Source organism: Mercenaria mercenaria, chromosome 14, assembly GCF_021730395.1.
Source record: "Mercenaria mercenaria strain notata chromosome 14, MADL_Memer_1, whole genome shotgun sequence".
Lineage (NCBI taxonomy): Eukaryota > Metazoa > Mollusca > Bivalvia > Venerida > Veneridae > Mercenaria > Mercenaria mercenaria.
In genome coordinates this window covers 74,612,163-74,633,358 of record NC_069374.1, presented here as the reverse complement: position 1 = coordinate 74,633,358, position 21,196 = coordinate 74,612,163, and the positions used below count along the sequence as shown (strand labels likewise).

The 21,196-nt window shown below is 36.1% G+C and overlaps 1 protein-coding gene across 2 annotated transcripts; it reads left to right on the top strand.

The window, feature by feature from the left end:
• The first annotated feature begins 1,977 nt into the window (after positions 1–1,977).
• On the top strand, positions 1,978–21,007 carry LOC123527716 (uncharacterized). 2 transcript variants are annotated; one of them, XM_053523919.1, is made up of 10 exons: positions 1,978–2,094; positions 9,104–9,203; positions 9,509–9,614; positions 13,366–13,488; positions 13,877–13,984; positions 14,665–14,759; positions 17,823–17,907; positions 18,504–18,603; positions 19,468–19,542; positions 20,787–21,007. In XM_053523919.1, the coding sequence occupies exons 1-10, from the start codon at positions 2,070–2,072 to the stop codon at positions 20,924–20,926; spliced, it is 957 nt and encodes a 318-aa protein (XP_053379894.1). In that variant the 5' UTR covers positions 1,978–2,069; the 3' UTR covers positions 20,927–21,007. The 2 variants fall into 2 exon arrangements, with proteins under 2 accessions (XP_053379894.1, XP_053379893.1); XM_053523918.1 differs by lacking the exon at positions 1,978–2,094 and adding an exon at positions 5,296–5,334.
• The last annotated feature ends 189 nt before the right edge of the window (positions 21,008–21,196 follow it).

The following is a 21,196-nucleotide window of genomic DNA, read 5'->3' as shown; positions in this document are numbered from 1 at the left end:
ATTATTTTGAGGCCGGTCACGGCAAAAGCGCATGTGATGGTCTGGGCGGAACTACCAAACGTATGGCCGATGAAGCATCAAGACAAGGTAACTCAGTTATTCAGAATGCCGAAGACTTCTATGCTTGGGCTTGCAAGTCATCTATGAAAGATGTTAAGTTCCTGTTTGTGGACAAGAAAGAGTGCGAGAAGAAGCAGACCATGTTTGCTGAAATTGAAATAAAGCCAGTTAGAAACACAATGAAACTTCATGCTATTGCCTTTGGACCACAAGACATCATTGATGGCACTGTGAGGACAAACGAGACATCATGTTATTGCGATAGCTGTTGCAAAGGAAATTTTTGTGACAAGTGGACAGTAGAAAAGTTCAGCTTTAAAAGGAAAGACAGTGACACAGTAGAATCTATTGATCGTCATACAGAAGATGGAAACAATCAAGTCAGAGCCGATATTGAAATGAACTCATCAGGCAAGTCTATGAATGAAATATCCAATATGTCTAAAGGAGAAAGAGAAACTGATACTCAGATACAGAGCAACATCAGTGTGTTTGAAAGTCTGAATCCTGGAGATTACACTATCGCTCTTTATGATGATCAGCCGTACGTTGGTAAAGTATTAGAGATAGACGAAGAAGAACATGAATGTAAGATCAACTTCATGGAAAAGGTAAAGGAACTTTACAGATGGCCAAGACGAGAAGATGTTTTGTGGATTAAACAAGACGAATGTGTGGCCAAAATAGATGAACTGCAAAAAACAGGAAAGTCCGAGAGGCTATTCAAACTCACGGATGTGGCCAAACGCCTCATTTCGGAACACACATTGTAAAGTTTCTTCGTTACACTAGGAGGTGTCAAATGATGATATTTACGTTACCATGATGTGTGTGGGGTAGTTATAATGGTTACGTAGATCTTTTGGATTGAAAACGACATACTACAATTTAAACGGATACTGTTTGGTGAAGTAAAACAGGTTTCTACACAGACTCAGTTTAGTATGAAGCATTTATTAACATTTATTATCTGATGATACTTACGTTACCTACGTTACTGTTTTGAAGTATGGCTAAATATATGTTACGTAAGTGATTTAAAACTGAAATATGCCATTCAAACGGATTGTTAATGCGTATGTTACAGAAAGAAACCTAAATCGTCCACAGCGACCTAGCTTTTTTATACATTAAAAGTAAAATTGAAATAAGACACTAGCAAAATGGGACTTTGCTCCTGCAAATGTATGTTTTTCAAGTATGTTCACGTTTCTTTAGATGATAATAGTTTTTCTGTTAAATGTTCTTATAGTTTCAATCATAGTTACAAGACTTTCAATAATGCATACCTTAATTTGACAATTATTTCTTTTTAGATCAAATATGATACCTACGTTACATTTACCATGATGTACATCGGTCAATGGCTTGATTCACAGACGAAATCAAAAGTTTTTTTTCTTTTTTTGTGCTGTTTTCTAAGGCTCACAAGAGAGAATATATGCCAAAATAAAGTATATTGAAGTTGCTGTTTATTAGTGTTCATGATTGAAAAATACATTATATGTTTAGTTTAATAAAATGTTTGTTTCAAGCACATAGTTATCATAGTTATTATTCACTTATTTCAATGCTGTCTGTGTTTTAGTTTACGAAACCAAAAATGTCTTAATTCATGATGTTTGAGCGCCAATGGGAAACAGTAAATTATACATAAACAGCACCAGTTTAGCAGATATTCACGCTTAAACTCATAACTAATTAATGGTAACGTATTAATCCTCATATTTAAGCCATGCCATTTCAGCAACTCATAATTCTAGTCAATACATCTTGATGTACTTCATTTCACTAAATCTGAAGCATTAAAAGGTACATTTATAGGAATATAAGCCCAAATTAAACAATATTCTACTTTGATTTTTTACATGTTACTATTTTCTATATGTGCCTTATTACTGAGAATGAGCGACGATATTGTTGGCAGATTTGTACGCTTAGCACACGGACTGAAACACGCTCACTGCCGTAAGAGAAAACACCAAGGACCTGTCATAACACTGCGAGAAATGTCGGCGACACAACATATGCCATGTAAGTATAGTATATCCCATGTAAGTATAGTACTATCATAACAATGCGAGAAATGTCGGCGGCACAACATATGTTATGTACGTACAGTACTGTCATAACACTGCGAGAAATGTCGGCGACACAACATATGCCATGTACGTATAGTACTGTCATAACACTGCTAGAAATGTCGGCGACACAACATATGCCATGTAAGTACAGTACTGTCATAACACTGCTAGAAATGTCGGCGACACAACATATGTCATGTACGTATAGTACTGTCATAACGCTGCGAGAAATGTAGGCCACACAACCTACCCCATGTACGTATAGTACTGTCATAACACTGCGAGTAATGTCGGCGACACAACATATGCCATGTAAGTACAGTACTGTCATAACACTGCTAGAAATGTCGGCGACACAACATATGTTATGTACGTACTGTACTGTCATAACACTGCGAGAAATGTCGGCGACACAACATACGCCATGTAAGTATAGTATACTGTCATAACACTGCGAGAAATATCGGCGACGCAACATATGCCATGTAAGCATAGTACTGTCATAAGACTGCTAGAAATGTCGGCGACACAACATATGCCATGTACGTATAGTACTGTCATAACACTGCGAGAAATGTCGGCGACACAACATATGCCATGTACGTATAGTACTGTCATAACACTGCTAGAAATGTCGGCGACACAACATATGCCATGTACGTATAGTACTGTCATAACACTGCGAGAAATGTCGGCGACACAACATATGCCATGTAAGTATAGTACTGTCATAACACTGCGAGAACTGTCGGAGACACAACATATGCCATGTACGTATAGTACTGTCATAACACTGCTAGAAATGTCGGCGACACAACATATGCCATGTACGTATAGTACTGTCATAACACTGCTAGAAATGTCGGCGACACAACATATGCCATGTACGTATAGTATACTGTCATAACACTGCGAGAAATATCGGCGACACAACATACCCCATGTAAGTATAGTACTGTCATAACACTGCGAGAAATGTCGGAGACACAACATATGTTATGTACGTATAGTATACTGTCATAACACTGCTAGAAATGTCGGCGACACAACATACCCCATGTAAGTATAGTACTGTCATAACACTGCGAGAAATGTCGGAGACACAACATATGTTATGTACGTATAGTATACTGTCATAACACTGCTAGAAATGTCGGCGACACAACATACCCCATGTAAGTATAGTACTGTCATAACACTGCGAGAAATGTCGGAGACACAACATATGTTATGTACGTATAGTACTATTCATAACACTGCGAGAAATGTCGGCGACACAACATATGCCATGTAAGTATAGTACTGTCATAATACTGCGAGAACTGTCGGAGACACAACATATCCCATGTAAGTATAGTACTGTCATAACACTGCGAGAAATGTCGGAGACACAACATATGTCATATACGTATAGTACTGTTATAACAGTGTGAGAAATGTCGGCCACACACCATACACCATGTAAGTATAGTACTGTCATAACACTGCGAGAAAAGTCGGAGACACAACATATGTCATGAAAGTATAGTACTGTCATAACACTGCGAGAAATGTCGGAGACACAACATATGTCATGTACGTAGAGTAGTGTCATAACACTGCAAGAAATGTCGGCGACACAACGTATGCCATGTAAGTATACTACTGTCATAACACTGCGAGAAATGTCGGAGACACATTATATGTCATGTACGTATAGTACTGTCATAACACTGCGAGAAATGTCGACCACACAACATATCCCCATGGAGGTATAGTACTGTCATAACACTGTGAGAAATGTCGGGAGACACAACATATGTCATGTACGTATAGTACTGTCTTAAGACTGCGAGAAATGTCGGAGACACAACGTATGCTATGTAAGTATAGTACTGTCATAACACTGCTAGAAATGTCGGCGATACAGCATATGCCATGTACGTATAGTTCTGTCATAACACTGCGAGAAATGTCGGCGACACAACATATGCCATGTAAGTATAGTACTGTCATAACACTGTGAGAAATGTCGGCGACACAACATATGTCATGTAAGTATAGTACTGGCATAACACTGCGAGTAATGTCGGCGACACAACATATGCCATGTAAGTATAGTACTGTCATAACACTGCGAGAAATGTCGGCGACACAACATATGCCATGTAAGTATAGTACTGTCATAACACTGCGAGAAATGTCGGCGACACAACATATGCCATGTAAGTATAGTACTGTCATAACACTGCGAGAAATGTCGGCGACACAACATATGCCATGTAAGTATAGTATACTGTCATAACACTGCGAGAAATGTCGGCGACACAACATATGCCATGTAAGTATAGTATACTGTCATAACACTGCGAGAAATGTCGGCGACACAACATATGCCAGGTAAGTATAGTATACTGTCATAACACTGCGAGAAATGTCGGCGACACAACATATGCCATGTAAGTATAGTACTGTCATAACACTGTGAGAAATGTCGGCGACACAACATATCCCCATGGAGGTATAGTACTGTCATAACACTGTGAGAAATGTCGGAGACACAACATATGTCATGTACGTATAGTACTGTCTTAAGACTGCGAGAAATGTCGGAGACACAACGTATGCTATGTAAGTATAGTACTGTCATAACACTGCTAGAAATGTCGGCGATACAGCATATGCCATGTACGTATAGTTCTGTCATAACACTGCGAGAAATGTCGGCGACACAACATATGCCATGTAAGTATAGTACTGGCATAACACTGCGAGAAATGTCGGCGACACAACATATGTCATGTAAGTATAGTACTGGCATAACACTGCAAGTAATGTCGGCGACACAACATATGCCATGTAAGTATAGTACTGTCATAACACTGCGAGAAATGTCGGCGACACAACATATGCCATGTAAGTATAGTATACTGTCATAACACTGCGAGAAATGTCGGCGACACAACATATGCCATGTAAGTATAGTATACTGTCATAACACTGCGAGAAATGTCGGCGACACAACATATGCCAGGTAAGTATAGTATACTGTCATAACACTGCGAGAAATGTCGGCGACACAACATATGCCAGGTAAGTATAGTATACTGTCATAACACTGCGAGAAATGTCGGCGACACAACATATGCCAGGTAAGTATAGTATACTGTCATAACACTGCGAGAAATGTCGGCGACACAACATATGCCATGTAAGTATAGTACTGTCATAACACTGTGAGAAATGTCGGCGACACAACATACCCATGTAAGTATAGTACTGACTTACCGACACAGTTGATTATGCAAAATATCACTAAACATACGGCTTTAGAGTATTCTTTTATCTGCAGAATATGAAGGCGTCACCAATATTACTTAATATATACTATGGTGACGTATGCAGAGCCGGTAATAAAATAATTAAGTCATGAATTTAGGCATTAGCTCCGAAGCAAGGTAAATCTCAATGCGGTTGGGATGGCCATTTTTGTAGTAGTAGTAGTAGTAGTAGTAGTAGTAGTTATTGTTGTTGTTGTTTTTGCGTGCGTAACATTGAATAAAGTCCCGGACTTAATGGTGCGTGTGTGCGTGACTATGAAGAGGTATTGTCGAGTAAATAAACATAATAAAATCTTTCTTCTTATAATGTTACATTTCTCAAGGAATTTTTTAACTGAATAAAGTTAACTAAACCCAAGTCACAAGTATCACGGCTAGGGATCAAAAGAATTTCTTATTCCTCTGCTGGTATAACATGAAAACATGACATTTCGTCTCAAGAGCAAAAAAAAAAAAAAAAAAGTAATAATAAAAAAAATAAACAACGCACAAAAACACTATTTTGGAACAAAATATCAATAGTGTCGGGTTTAATGTATTAGTTTTGAAATAACTTTGTTTCAGGTAACTACAAGGAAATTCATTGATGCAAGCATCAAAGACGCCGCCAAGTGTTGTGTCTGAAGTACATTTATTGCATTATGAGAAATCACCTAATCATTACTTTATTAGTCTGACTGGCTACAAGTTATCAACATTAGCACATAAAACAATATATGTTATAAACTGTTTAAATCATGAAGAATAAACAAGATAGAAAAGTATTACCATGCAATATAAATCCTCTACTTGCAATGACATTGACATTGCGAGTAGGTGGTCCCTTTACATACAAAGTTAAAGTCATTGTGTATGTTATTGTCAACTGAAGAAGCTTATTAAAGCGAAACATGTTTTGACAAAACTGTGTTGGTTTATGAATTTTCAACATCATAGTAACTAAGGTCAGCACCTGTGAAAAGTTCTTATATGCAGGAGCGTGTGTATGAAGTTTCACAGAAATGCAGTTTGCTGGGAAATGAGGAAATGTTGAAAGATAATTATTTCAAAGTTGTGGTTCACAGAAACCATTATTTTTATTATCATGTAATGTAATGAGTGTTTTCTATTTACTGATGAAGTTTTATGGACCTTAGGCACCTACATTATAGATTTCAGATTATACACAGCATTTTACTGTTTCCGTTGCTAAAACAACCAAAAATTTTGTCCAAGAAAAGAATGATATAACATGAATAATCTCTATATTGCCCCTATTCACAAAGCATGAATCTTTCTTATATATTTTTTGAATATCATAGAATTCTTTTTTTTTCGGACGAACGATAAACTTGAAGTCCTCGTTGAACCGTAAGGTTACTAAGAATATGTCAGTGTCTAGATTCAAATCTAATATTACAAGAAATTTAGCAAGCATAATAACCCACTGCCAAAGTGCAGAAACTATCAGTCAATGAAAATGTTTGCTTTTTTAAGTCAGGAACGGACAGATACAAAATCTTATCTATTGAAGTAAAAAAAAGAAGCTTCTTCTTCTTTCTTCTTATCGTCCGCGAAAAAGAAGAAGCAAGTAACAAGATATAATATAACCAGAGCAACTGACTAGTCATATAAAATCAATGAAAATATAAATTCAGCAAGATTTTCTATTTTAAAGTCACTGATGCTTTGATAAGTTATGCCACTTTGTCCCATGGCTTTTGATATTTCGATCTAACCACATTTAAAGAAGTATTAACTTGTCACTGACAAATTCAGCCACATTCTCTTTAGCCTATTGCACACCTTAGTTGACAGTGTATATCTGTAAACAATGAGTATATGACACATAAGCAAAAAAAAAAAATAAATAAATAAATAAATAAATAAATAAATAAATAAATAAACAAATAAAACAAACAAACAAACAAACAAACAAAATAGGAATTTGCAAAAAATGTGCGCATTCTGAAATTACATCACCGTACCTATCAACAAAGAAAATAAGACAAAAGGTTAAAAATAAGGTAACAGCGGCACATCCTTCGTTCATTTCAACATATATATGCTGATTGATTCCTTTATTTAGTTTGTTAATACGTTTTTTTTTCAAGGAATTTTATGCAGGCAAATTGTAATTTTACGTATTTTTATTTTTTAATATTCTCTTCGAAGTTTACTGAAAGGTTATAGTTGTAAACTACATGAACGCTCCCTTGTCTAGGCGATTCACGCGTTGCAGTATGGTATATCTGCGGTGTGTTCTATTTATAGAAAATGAGATAGGTAAGTAGGTCATGCCTAAGATCAGAAATAGAAAACTTGACTTACAGGCATACAGACACTAAATAGCCTGAGGAATAAGGTCAGTAATTCGGTCGAAAATGTGCTTCCGTGGTGTAGTCGAAAGAAGTCCATAATAAATAGATCCTAATTTTCCCATTTTCTACGCAAATTCGTGTAGAACGAGTGCTTTAATCACACTTTTTCGCTACTAGAATACATTCTGCATGAAATGAGACGGTTTTCATGTTCATACAACCCACATGGCAAGTTTTGCAGATCGAAACCGGAAGTAGGTGTTTATTGCGCGGAGGAGAGCAAATATGCGCCATTTTTAGGGTAGCAGACCACAACTGACTGGCATTTCACTAGGAACTATTCAACCCCCTATTTTCTTTTCATTTTTGCGTTAACTTGTGATAGAACTTTCATGAAAAATTGGTGTAGGAAAAAGTGATGTTCTCTAAAGATATGTAAAGACGACATGAAGTTGTCGTTTTTTATATGAAACAAAGAAGGATTTGAATTACTGACCTTTAACCCTGAGCACCTATGAAAAAATGGTAGTCGCTTAATGGCGGATTCAAATAGTTCTCAGTTTTTTTTTGCTGTAAGAAGGATTTTTCCTTGAAATCATTGCTATATATTGGTTGAAATCATATTGCATGCCTATACTTGACATACTGGTAGCATTTGCATGTTGAAAAAAGACTCCAAACTGATTTAACATGTGAAATTTATTCATACACCCCTACCCTAAATTGTGATTGTCATTTCAGTGTAAAAATTACGGTGTGTCCGTTTGACCAGAAATATTTTTCTTGCATCAAACATGACCCCTACTTTTCTTTAGATATTTTTACAGTATAAATGTTGCTCTACAAGAAAATGTAAGTTAAAGAAATTTAAAATGGGTCTAGGTGTGTATTGCAGCATTGTGAAAACTTGTCATTTTATATAGAATATATAGTGGTGGCTATTTAGTGTGTTATAACCTACAGAGTAACCTTCCTTATCAATAAATCGGATCAACATTTTGACGAAATTGTAAATAAAAAAAATATTTTCTGCTCTACAAATAAGGATAGGAAAGACAGATAGCATTGTTTTAAATCACATAATAAATTGCATTACATACATTTTTTATGCTTTCTTTTTGCCATTGTTTGTTTATTCACTAAAATCTATTGTGCAATGTCGTTGATCCTTTTACAAACTATTCACTGTGTTCAGTTTATCACTCCGAAACTATTCATTACCATCTTTACAGGGTCCGAAATAAAAGTGTATCCCATATACTCTACGCCGCCTTCTGGGCGGCGTCGAATGACTAGCTATAGATCATGTGCAATTATATCGCTTTCTTTTAACTTTCAGTTGAAGTAATCGGGGATATGTACGAATGTTTGAAGGACGCCGCCTTTGCTTATCAGCAGCCTGAGTATAGATTACAGAAAGAAAAAAGTCCGAGTAATTTGTAAGTACATACCTGCAGTAAACAAAGACTTATAACACATGAAAACATTTTGTTGCTGATGTTTAAGTAAGTTATGTAATAAGTTTAATGTATTTGTTTCAATATCTATGTCGAGGACCACCTATTTTTCAGACGTTTCACAGGTGGCATGTTATTTTACGACATTGTAATTTACCGTAAACCGCCATTATTATTATTATTATTATTATTAATAATAATAATATTGTTATTTCAAACATGTTAGTTTCCATGAGCAGCAGATATCCGTAACTTCATTAAATGCTCAACTTTCTCATGTGTAACAGATTTTCTGAGAGAGACTTGACGAGGTGGGACAAGCAGAGATCGGACGTGAAGCGGTTAACACAAGAACACACCGAACTGATGGTTGATTTGATGGACTGCCAAGAGGTATACCATATATGCCGTTGTTAAAAATACGTCATCGTTTAATTAACGAAACATTGTAAAACGAACGTAAAATGATTTTTCAAATGGTAATAATTTGAGTGGCAAACCCACGTGACGGTGTTGTACACACGGGACAAATAAGTAGATTAAGGCAGCAGTTTTGCTCATATTCTTTTTATTACTTGACGGATTTTGACAAGACAAAGGCGCCGAATATAGGAAAACGAATGACTTCATCAGCAAAAAGTATCTCATTCTCAATAATTTCTTCGAACGCTTCGCCCAAATCAAAGTTTGCATATAACCTACAAAATTTGGTCTGTGAAAAAACAACATTTGGGCGAAGTGCTTGAGAAAAGTATTGAGAAACTGGCAGACCTTTTGTGTCGAGAAAAATGCTTGCTTTTCTGTTTTCGACGTTTTTTTTATATGATTAGAATCAGTCAAGTGATAAGAAATTGTAAGTGAAATATTACCAGAGTCGAGTGATTTCACCATGTGTACGATACCGAAATGTCATGTGGGTTTGGCAACCCTGATACTAGTATGAGCTCGGGCTGAGCGGCATGTGTACATTTTCTGGCTTATTTGACGATACATCTGCAAACAAAGCAAGTTCAGTTATTTCCTTTCCAATCTGATTAGTTTCTGACTTTAGGAGAAATGAAATGGATCCGCACTGACAATCGGCATTTTCCGTTCAATTACGTTAATCTCCGACATTCTTCGGTTTTTTTCTGAAGTAGCATACAAAGAATACGGAATTGCACGGACTTTGCCGAGTGTTAGTACGTGTCCACTACCTCAAAAAAAAAAGAAAGTTTTGTAACGTAGAGATTACACCCAAAGTTTAGATATTATACTGCAGAGGTTGCCTAAAGGAGACTGTAGTGTAGAGATTATAGCAGGATTTGAATATCAAATTTCGAAGTATCTACATGAAGTTATTTTTTGCCTTCCTTGATCACACTGGCCATAGCTTTATCAGATCAAGTGGTTCCAACGTTGTTTGAGCGGTGAATTTTACGCCGATCAGATGGAGAAATATGGCCGATACTACAAATTTCCGGTATTGTAAGTATGATTTTAAGGAATTTCTACCTGTTTTATAACTAATCAAATGAAAACGATGGGTGCACCGGGAGCGCAAATATGTCTATGTTTTAGCACATATGTCCATTTAGCTGAGATGTGTGCCGTTTATTCAAACACTTCTGTACAGTTCGGCGGGGAAAGGAGATTTTTGACAGTTTTTGACAATATCGTATGAAATACAGTGTTAATCGGGAATAAGTAACTGTTAAAACACTTTTTATGTAAAGGGCTATCTCTTTAAACAAAACGTGTGTATTTTCATAGAATTATTCAGCGTTATTTCTGAAAAATCGGCTGAAAACCTAATGCAACGCCGTTTCGAGTGGGTCGTTATGCAACGCAATCAAGTGGATACCGTTCTATGTCTTAACTTGCGAAGTATTATCCGTCTTAAAAACAGTCATTCAAGCCTAACAATGAATACATTTAGTGAGATTTATAGCATTTTAATATCCCGCCATTTCTAATATATTGTACATCGAACAATATCGTTAAGTAAATAATAGTAATAGTTCGTAAAAACAAGAACCAGTTCACGGATATCTATCTTCTCCGCGAATGGTACTGAACAGCATACCAAAATCGGGTTGACTCTTTAAATCAGTATAGTTAAAGTTGGTTACTTTTTACTCCCTTAAAACCAATACATTGAGATTTCGTTACTAATTTGTTGTGCATTTAAGCTGTTCATTCAAAATAAATAAACTTTGGTCCTTGATATAAGTATTGATCAGTTGTTTGTACATATTTCATTCATATTGCTGTGGTAGTTTTCGTTTATTTTCAGAGAAATTAATCACAGAGAACGTTAAAATTGGCCTGGGAAAAGACAAGATTTTATTAATTTTGTCCTCCATAAAACAGAAACGACGTAATAAACATCTATGGTCGCCGTTCAAAAATGAAAATACAAATGAAATACAGACACCAATGAAAGAAAATAAACCGGATTAGCAATACTAATAGAGATGTACCACAGTTGTACTATTTAACTTTCTGTAACCAAAGAAGAAAAGCCAATAGGTACTAATTCGATTTGATAACAGTTAGAAATATTGCAAAATAATGTGTCTTTTGCTTTATTCACTTTGACTGAAGACCAGAGGCCACCATTTCATACCTGTATTTCAAAATTTTCCAGGGGGAGAACCCCTTGACCCCCCCCCCCCCCCCCCCCCACGATCAAGAGGGGAATATTGTCCCCTCCAATATCTCCAAATTTAGACCTAAAATGCACCAGAGGCCACCATTTTATGCCTATATTAAAAAATTTCCAGGGGAGTTAACCGTACCCGCCCCTGACCCCCTACCTAACATGGGCAAAGGCGCCCCCTCTAAAACATTGCGCCTCGGCGTTGATGTCTTTGTTCAAGACTGGTGAACAAAGACTGGTGCCCCCCCTCCCCCAGTCAAAAATGTCTGGATCCGGCCCTGCATTGGTGTCTGTATTTCATTTGTATTTTCATTTTTGAACGGCGACCATAGAGGTTTATTACGTTGTTTCTGTTTTATGGAGGCCAAATAAAATCTTGTCTTTTCCCTGGCCAGTTTTAAGGTTCTCTGTGATTTATCTCTCTGAAAATAAATGAACGCTACACCAACAATATGAATGAAAATATATACAAACAACTGAATAATACTTTTATCATGGATCAACATTTTTTTTATTTTGTATGACTGGCTTAAATGCACAGTAAATCAGTGGAAATCGCAATGTATTGGTTTTAAGGGACTAAAAAGTTACCAATTGTAACTATACTGATTTAAAGAGTCAACCCGCTTTTGGTATGCAGTTCAGTACCATTCGTGGAGGAGAAAAATATCCGTGAAATGGTACTTGTTTTTACGAACTATTACTATTGTTTACTTAATGATATTGTTTGATGTTCGTCCTTGCATTATGTTTTTGTGTTGATGTGTTTTGACAATGTCCACAAAATATGTTAAATGTTAAGCTAACATAAAAATGTAAAAGTACAATATATTAGAAATGGCGGGATATTATAATGCTGTATAACTCACTAATTTTATTCATTGTTAGGCTAGAATGACTGTTTTTGAGACGGATAATACTTCGCAAGTAAGACACAGAACGGTATCCACTTGATCGCGTTGCATGGCGACCCACTCGAAACGGCGTTGCATTAGGTTTTCGGCCAATTTTTCAGAAATAACCCTAAATAATTCTATGAAAATACATATACTCTGTTTTAAGAGGTAGCCCTTTACATAAAAAGTGTTTTTTCAGTTACTTGTTTCCGATTAATACTATACTTTATGCGATATTGTCAAAAACTGTCAAAAATCTCCTACCCCCGCCGAACTGTACAGAAGTGTTTGAATAAACGGCACATATCTCAGCTAAACGGACACATGTGCTAAAACAAAGACACATTTGCGCTCCAGGTGCACCCATCGTTTTCATTTTATTAGTTATTAAACAGGTAGAAATTCCTTTAAATCACACTTACAATACCGGAAACTTGTAGTATCAGCCATATTTCTCCATCTGATCGGCGTAAAATTCACCGCTCAAACAACGTTGGAACCACTTGATCTGATAAAGCTATGGCCAGTGTGTTGATGCGGTTTAACTATGTTTATTATTCTTGGTGCAGAGTTACTTTTAAATGGCGTATCTCTGTTTTTTTTTCAGCAATGCTGGAAAACACGTGATAAAATGAAACAGTACGTAAGCATGCTCGAGTGTGCTAAAATGTCACTACCACACCATGTTGACGATGAACGGAACTATAATGCCAGAAAATATGCTATAAAGGTATGGTAGGCAATTTTTATTCCACCTTGTATTTTTGGACGGCGGGAAAAGTTGTATATAAACATTTCAGAGCAATCAGTGAATGAGCACTTTAATTGTTGGTAAAAAAGGAGAAAAAGGTTTCCATGACTAAAGTTCCTTTAGCTTGTGTTCCGTAAGAGATGCTGTATATGTATTCACAAATTACCTAGACTTATTTGATAACAATTTGAAATCATGATTTTTTTTCTGTCTGATTTTTAAATAAAATTCATTTTTCAACTTGTTTGAAAGAAAACAACACGCTAAATTTTACCAACCGATAGGAAGACGTTAGGGCGATTAACTGGTTAACCTGTTATCATTTGACGTCCCAGTTACCCGATATCTTATCTTTACCTTCTTACAGGAATTGAAGAAGGACGTTATACACAGACAAAAAGCACACTCCAAAAATGTCGGAAAATATCATACCATTCTTACAGCGGAACAGAGCACAAGGCAGGAAATGATTGAGGTGTGTTAAAGTGAAGGCTTTTACTGTAAATATGGGCAGGTTAATTGATAATTTCTTTTTCTTTAAGTTCATCATTAGCGCCAGGGCTCTCATTCGTCAACGTTTTAAGTCTAAATCTTTGACCTTGAAAGACTGAAATTACTTTTTGCCATGTATATATAAATTTTGTACGGCATGTGTTAAATGAAACTTGGCACAAATGTGGCATCTACTACAACAACAAGCTATAAAAAGATTTATTACAAAGGACGTTATGGCAACTTGAATTTTTAGAGGTTTGAAGTAAACAAAAAAAAGAAGATGAATATGGGTCTAGTAATATATATACTGTTAACTGTATTGAACAAGGATTGAAGGTAAGCTAACTGATCAATTACTGATGGTCAAGTGCTACTGAATATGTTGATTGTTTAACTAACTAAATATTACACAGTTCAAAATTCAAATAAGTACGTCTGAAAAAGTTCGAATTCATTTGAATTAATTTCAATAAATATTGCCAGTAAGATGAGCATTTTTTTTTTTTATCATCTTACCTAATTGAAAGTGCGCCAAAAACTTTGAAACTACGATTGTGACTTTTTAAACAATACTTTTTAAATTTTTGTGTTAATAATTTTCTCATAATTGTCCTTTTTTCAAGATATGTCAATCGGAACTTTGTTTTTGTGTCTAATTAGATCTCGAAGGAACTGGAGAGTGCCATGACAAGCCGACTTAGACAGGGAATTAGTCAAGCTTGGACATCACTCTGTATTGCTAGTGACCCGACAAAGTAAGATTGTATTGCTAGTGACCCTACAAAGTAAGATTGTATTGCAAGTCACATGACAAAAAAAGATTGTATTGCTAGTAACCCGACAAAGATTGGATTGCTACTGACCCGCCAAAGTTATTTCGTATACTAGTAGCTAGTGGACCTACAACGAACGTACTGCCAGTTTTCCCGACAAAGTAACATTGTACTGCCAGTAATCCTGCAATGTAAGAATGTGCTGCCAGTAATTCTGCAATGTAAGATTATTGCTAATGACCCGACAAAGTAAGACTGCATTGCCAGTATCCCAAAAATGTAAGAATGTACTGCCAGTTATTCGACAACGTACGATTGTATTGCTACTGACCCGACAATGTAAAGTTGTATTGTTAGTGACCCAAAAAAGTAAGATTGTATTGCCAGTAACCCAACAAAGTAAGATTGTATTACCAGTAACCAGATCAAATTAGATTGTATTGCAAGTAACCCGACCAAGTTAGATTGTATTACCAGTAACCCGACCAAGTTAGATTGTATTGCCAGTAACCCGACCAAGTTAGATTGTATTGCCAGTCACCCGACAAAGTTAGATTGTATTTCTTTTCACCCGACAAAGTAATATTGTATTGCTACTAACCTGACAAAGTAAGTTAGTATTGCTACTAACCCTACAAAGTAAGCTTGTGTTGCTACTAACCCTACAAAGTAAGCTTGTATTGCTACTAACCCGGCAAAGTAAACTTATATTGCTACTAACCCGACAAATTAAGCTTGTATTTGCTACTAACCCGGCAAAGTAAGCTTGTGTTGCTACTAACCCGATAAATTGAGCTTGTGTTGCTACTAACCCTACAAAATAAGCTTGTATTGCTACTAACCCGGCAAAGTAAGCTTGTATTGCCACTAACCCGGCAAAGAAGGCTTGTGTTGCTACTAACCCTACAAAGTAAGCTTGTATTGCTACTAACCCGGCAAAGTAGGCTTGTGTTGCTACTAACCCTACAAAGTAAGCTTGTATTGCTACTAACCCGGCAAAGTAAGTTTGTATTGCTACTAACCCGGCAAAGTAAGCTTGTGTTGCTACTAACCCTACAAAGTAACCTTGTATTACTACTAACCAGGCAAAGTAAGCTTGTATTGCTACTAAGCTGGCAAAGTAAGCTTGTATTGCTACTAACCCGACAAATTAAGCTTGTATTGCTACTAACCCGACAAAGTAAGCTTGTATTGCTACTAACCCGACAAAGTAAGCTTGTATTGCTACTAACTCGGCAAAGTAAGTTTGTATTGCTACTAAGCTGGCAAAGTAAGCTTGTATTGCTACTAACCCGGCAAAGTAAGTTGCTACTAACTCGACAAAGTAAGTTTGTATTGCTAGTATTTTGCTACTAGCCCGACAAAGTAAGTTTGTATTGCTACTAACCCGGCAAAGTAAGTTTGTATTGCTACTAACCCGACAAAGTAAATTTGTATTGCTACTAAGCCGACAAAGTAAGTTTGTATTGCTACTATGCCGACAAAGTAAGATTGTATTTCTAGTCACCAGACAAAGTAAGTTTGTATTGCTACTAACCCGGCAAAGTAAGCTTGTATTGCTACTAACCCGGCAAAGTAAGTTGCTACTAACTCGACAAAGTAAGTTTGTATATAAATTGCTAGTATTTTGCTACTAGCCCGACAAAGTAAGTTTGTATTGCTACTAACCCGGCAAAGTAAGTTCCTCTTAACTCGACAAAGTAAGTTTGTATATAATTGCTAGTATTTTGCTACTAGCCCGACAAAGTAAGTTTGTATTGCTACTAAACCGGCAAAGTAAGTTTGTATTGCTAGTAACCCTGCAAAGTAAGTTTGTATTGCTACTTACCCGGCAAAGTAAGCTTGTGTCGAAGTAAGATTGTGTTGCTAATAACCCAACAAAGTAAGATTGCATTGTTTATGACCAGAAAATATGTTGTATTGCTTGCGAGATGGTGAACCGACAAAGTAAAATGTATTGCTTGTGAGATTACAAACTGATCTTTTTCTCGAAACTGTACTGCTAGTGACTGGACAAATTAAGATTGTATTTTTCTATTGACTAGATAAAATTATATTGTATTGCTATTAATATGGCAAGACAAATTAACAATTTACCTGTCAAGGTAAGATTGCTTTTTCTATTAACTAAATGAATGTATAACCGTATTACTTGATTCTGACCCAATTTTAATGCCTTGTGCGACTATCATGCAGAACATGGGTTACGAACGAACCTGCGGTGCCTTGATTGGCCAGGCAGGATCTCTCATTACAATATCAAATGCAGGAAAATGCATAACTTTATGGATGTCGAAGATTTACTCTCTTAAGATAAGGAAAATGAACAGACCGTGATCAAATCACACGCTTTTGCTTGGCTCGAAGCCGCAGATATCCAGCAATCCTACACTACACCTTTATCAGCATAATAATTGTGTGTGTACATACTACATGGGATAAGATTTAAAGTTAACAGGTATTCAATTTTTAATTATTAGGCAATATATAAAACAACATTAACCCTTACCATGCTGCACACGATTGGTTCTGCCTTTGGGACCAGTGTAAATCATGACCAGCCTGCACATCCGTGCAGTCTGATCATGATTTGCACTGTTCGCTATTCAGTCAGTATCTTTTTGAACAGCAACCCTTTTAACAGTTAATGGTACTGTCCAAATTGAAACATGGACAAATCAATTGATGAATTTTGGTCCAGTAATATATATACTGTTAACCCATGATTGATTCTGTCTTTGTGACCAGTGCAGATCAAGATCAGCCTGCACATCCATGCAGTCTGATCATGATCTGCACTGTTCGTCATTCAGTCAGTACCTTTTTGGTAAGCACCCCTTTTAACAGTTAATGATACTGTCCAAATTGGAAGATGGACAAGTTCATTATAGAAATTTAGCAGGGTAAGGGTTAAAACATTCTGAGATATAGCATAATGTTATACCACTGTGAAATTTCGTAGAATTTATGTGCACAGTTGAAACATTGTGAATCAATAATTATAAACTGATTCTGTTAGTGAACGATATGTTCTTTTATTTCCAGGTTTAGTCATGTTTTAGACCCTGATCATATCAGCCAGTCCATCTATGATATCACATGCAAGAGATATACCTTTATAAAGCCTTCTGTAAGTTATTATATGTATTACGAAGTACATCATGTAAATTTTTTTCGTTGGCAAGACATTTCGAGGTGTTTGCAAAAACAAGTATTTAATAGGAATACAGATTTATGGATTTCATTTTGAACATAATATGAATGGGGCTTGTGCTAGGTTGTTAGAATTAAATTTCACGGATTGACCTGACCACGAAATTCGACTTGCTCCTAACCGCTACTGTTGGTTGATGTGTGTCTGTCGTCACCATGGTAACGCTGCAATGGTCCTAGGAGAATGATAGTGCAAGATAAGAATGTTTCTTTAGTGTTTTACGGCACAGGTGCACTAATGCCTAGGACTCTTATCGAAATCGCGAGGCTTGGCTTTGCAACTAGACGCCTTGCCACCACCCTTATTACAGCTATTGGTTATGCCCAATTATTTCATGAGAGCGAGTTATCTATATGGCTGGCAGATGGTTCTTTACCGGTTACTCATATAATTGCACGCGGCTCACTAAATCAGTAAAGCTGTGAATTTAATCGAAGCTGCTTCCATGAATAATTAATTATTGTACTTTTTCTTGTGATGTAACAAACATTTTCTATCATCAACTCTTACAGAATGATATATCTAGCTTCGATTTTAACATGAAGATTCAAAGACCCAGGATACAAGTGTCTGTGTATTCCTACACCGATACCAGTTATCCAACATATGGCGGTAAGTTGGTCTGTTCTCACATTACATAATAAAGTCTATTCAAAACAAAATATATTTATATTTTCTAGAGATTTTCGAACTTTCAGTTTGTTTTTAGGCATAATATGTTCTAATTTATTTTTTTCTTTGACAATGCACTTATTTTCATCAGTTTTTCTTGACTAAATGACAATACAAATTCAAGTTCCAATTTCCTGTCCTAATGTTGCGGAAATGGTCTAAGTAAACTTAAATGATTGCCAGTTAACTGCAAAATTTGATGTTTCAGAAGTTATACAAATACAAAAGTAATATAAATACGTTATGTTCTCAATAACTATCATCAGAGATTTTTATTCGTCTTCATTACTGCATATGTGTTTCAGTCTTGTTTTAGTTTCTGGTCCTTTTGGACAATATCTGTGTGACAGAATTTCGCTTTAAGCCAGTGCTATTGAGCGTGTAGGTTTTCGCACATTTCATTTACTCTTATGAACAGACACATTGGAATGTAATGTTAATATACGCTTCTAATATGGATCTTCTTATAAATTTTATTAACACTTGAAATTGTCCATGCTTGCTTTATTATTTATTTACTACTTCGAAATAAAAACTTTATCAAACAAATCGATAGAAATCTTATATCATCACCTCCTCGGTGTTTTCTGAATGGGTCTCAGTCTTGTCGATCTTATACAGTGGTTAGGACTAGAACCAGACAATGCAAATCTCGGAGAAAGGCAGTACGACAAAAAGTAGTCCGTCAACCAATCGACCAGGGTAATATGGGTTCAGAAAGCACCTTGTCGAAGATGATATAAGATGTCTAGGTGGACCAACACACTGTATGATATTCCCTATGTATGGTATATAAACCTGCAGATTCGTGTAACCAGAGAACTACACTGAGTGAGGATACAGGCCAAATACCGGACTATTTCCTCAAGTTGAAGAAAGGTAAACATTTTCATTGAGTATGCCATTAACTGGATGCGATGCCCGTTTGCAGTTGTTCGCACATGTGTGTATGATGATAGATCATCTGTCACTCTCCCTTTAAGAACTTAAATTTAATCAATCCAAAGATCGCACGTCCCAGCTCCAAGGTTGCAATCAGTACACAAGATGGCGGTCGTCTACAAGTGTTTCAAGTACTGAATTACTTTTGGAGAGCTAGTTGTACTAGTGTGACATGTAGGTTTACTGACGTTACATTGTTAGTAACACATTGCGTAACGAATTTATTTTACAGACTACATTTTGTGTGAATGTAGGATTTTTTTCTTCTTCATGTTAAATGAATGTAAACATTTGGATTACTTTAGCCGAGAATTGATCTAAGTATATTGGCCGAGTCATTCACCTGTGAAATAAAAAACACCTTATTCATATACGGTGTTCACGTGACGGCAATTGGCCTATTGAATAGCTAGAAACTAGAAGGATGTAAGAAAAGTATGTACATAGAAATGTAAGCAGTTAACACATTGTTTAAGATGTATCTGTGTTAACTATTTCTAAATATGGGATACAGTTCAAAGTTCTTTAGAGCGCACACTGCTGGGGACACTTAGATATACGTGTTGTATAGAGTTAGTTGCTTTGAAGACGTTAACGGTTTATGTCTGATGTTAATCTCCCAACCTACTGGGGTGTTTGTATTGTGCTGTTTGCTCTGCAGAGGTTTTGCTCTGCAGAGGTGTTGTTGACAGAGTTTTACTATAATTTACAAAATACAATTCAGTTACGAGTATATATACTGGGCATATAGTTTATACACAAAAGTCAATTAGTTTGTATAACATAGTTATAAAAAATATGGTGTGATGGGCGCTACACATTTCTTTACCTTTCATGAGCAGACTATGTCAAACCGAGTCGGATATTCGTTTTTCCTTGGTTGCATTTTATGCTTCAAAAAAAAATATCTTATGGACTGTATAAACTATCACGACAACAGTCGTTATGTGCTATGTGGCGGCTGTAAAAAGGTTCTGTACTTTGTCTCAGTGTTGTTACATTTTCTATAGGATACATTCAACTTTACTTTAATGGAATTTCGCATAAGCCGGTGCTAGGAAGCTTGAGGGGTGGTGCACATTTCAACAGGCTCGATCAAACCGAGTCTATACTATCATTTTACGTGGTTGCATTTTATGTTTGGAGAGTGTCTTCTTATAGATTTTATTATTATTTAATAGGTGACAAGCTGAGATTGAAGTTGATATCCTCGGACGGTGCGATTGGTTTCGGATACAATAAACAATATAAGATATCAGCGAAAAAATGGGGATTTGTATACCTGTCCAGCCTTTTAATTGATGACACAGATTTAGAGTGAATTACATTTGCCATCTGTATACAGATTTCCGTTTTTTATTGTATTTATTTACGCAGATAATAAAATATAATATATACATTTTGGTTTGCACTTTGTGTTTACACTCTCATAAAAGTGTCCATTTCCCACTTCTGGAAAACCTTTTGTGAGGCTCTTTGAAGTCCAGCCCTTCCGGGTTTATATATACATGTAATGGGAACTTCAAATGTTCATTTTCCACACAAACGATCTACGTTTAGAAAAACATGTATAGAATTTAACATTTTTAAG

What these genes read in the sequence shown, in the direction of transcription:
- LOC123527716 (XM_053523919.1), top strand. Translation starts at nt 2,070, where the DNA reads ATGTCGGCGACACAACATATGCCAT. An exon ending in GGCGACACAACATATGCCAT is followed by an intron (nt 2,095 to 9,103) that starts GTAAGTATAGTA and finishes TTTAACTTTCAG; the next exon opens with TTGAAGTAATCGGGGATATG. An exon ending in CAAGGCAGGAAATGATTGAG is followed by an intron (nt 13,985 to 14,664) that starts GTGTGTTAAAGT and finishes GTGTCTAATTAG; the next exon opens with ATCTCGAAGGAACTGGAGAG.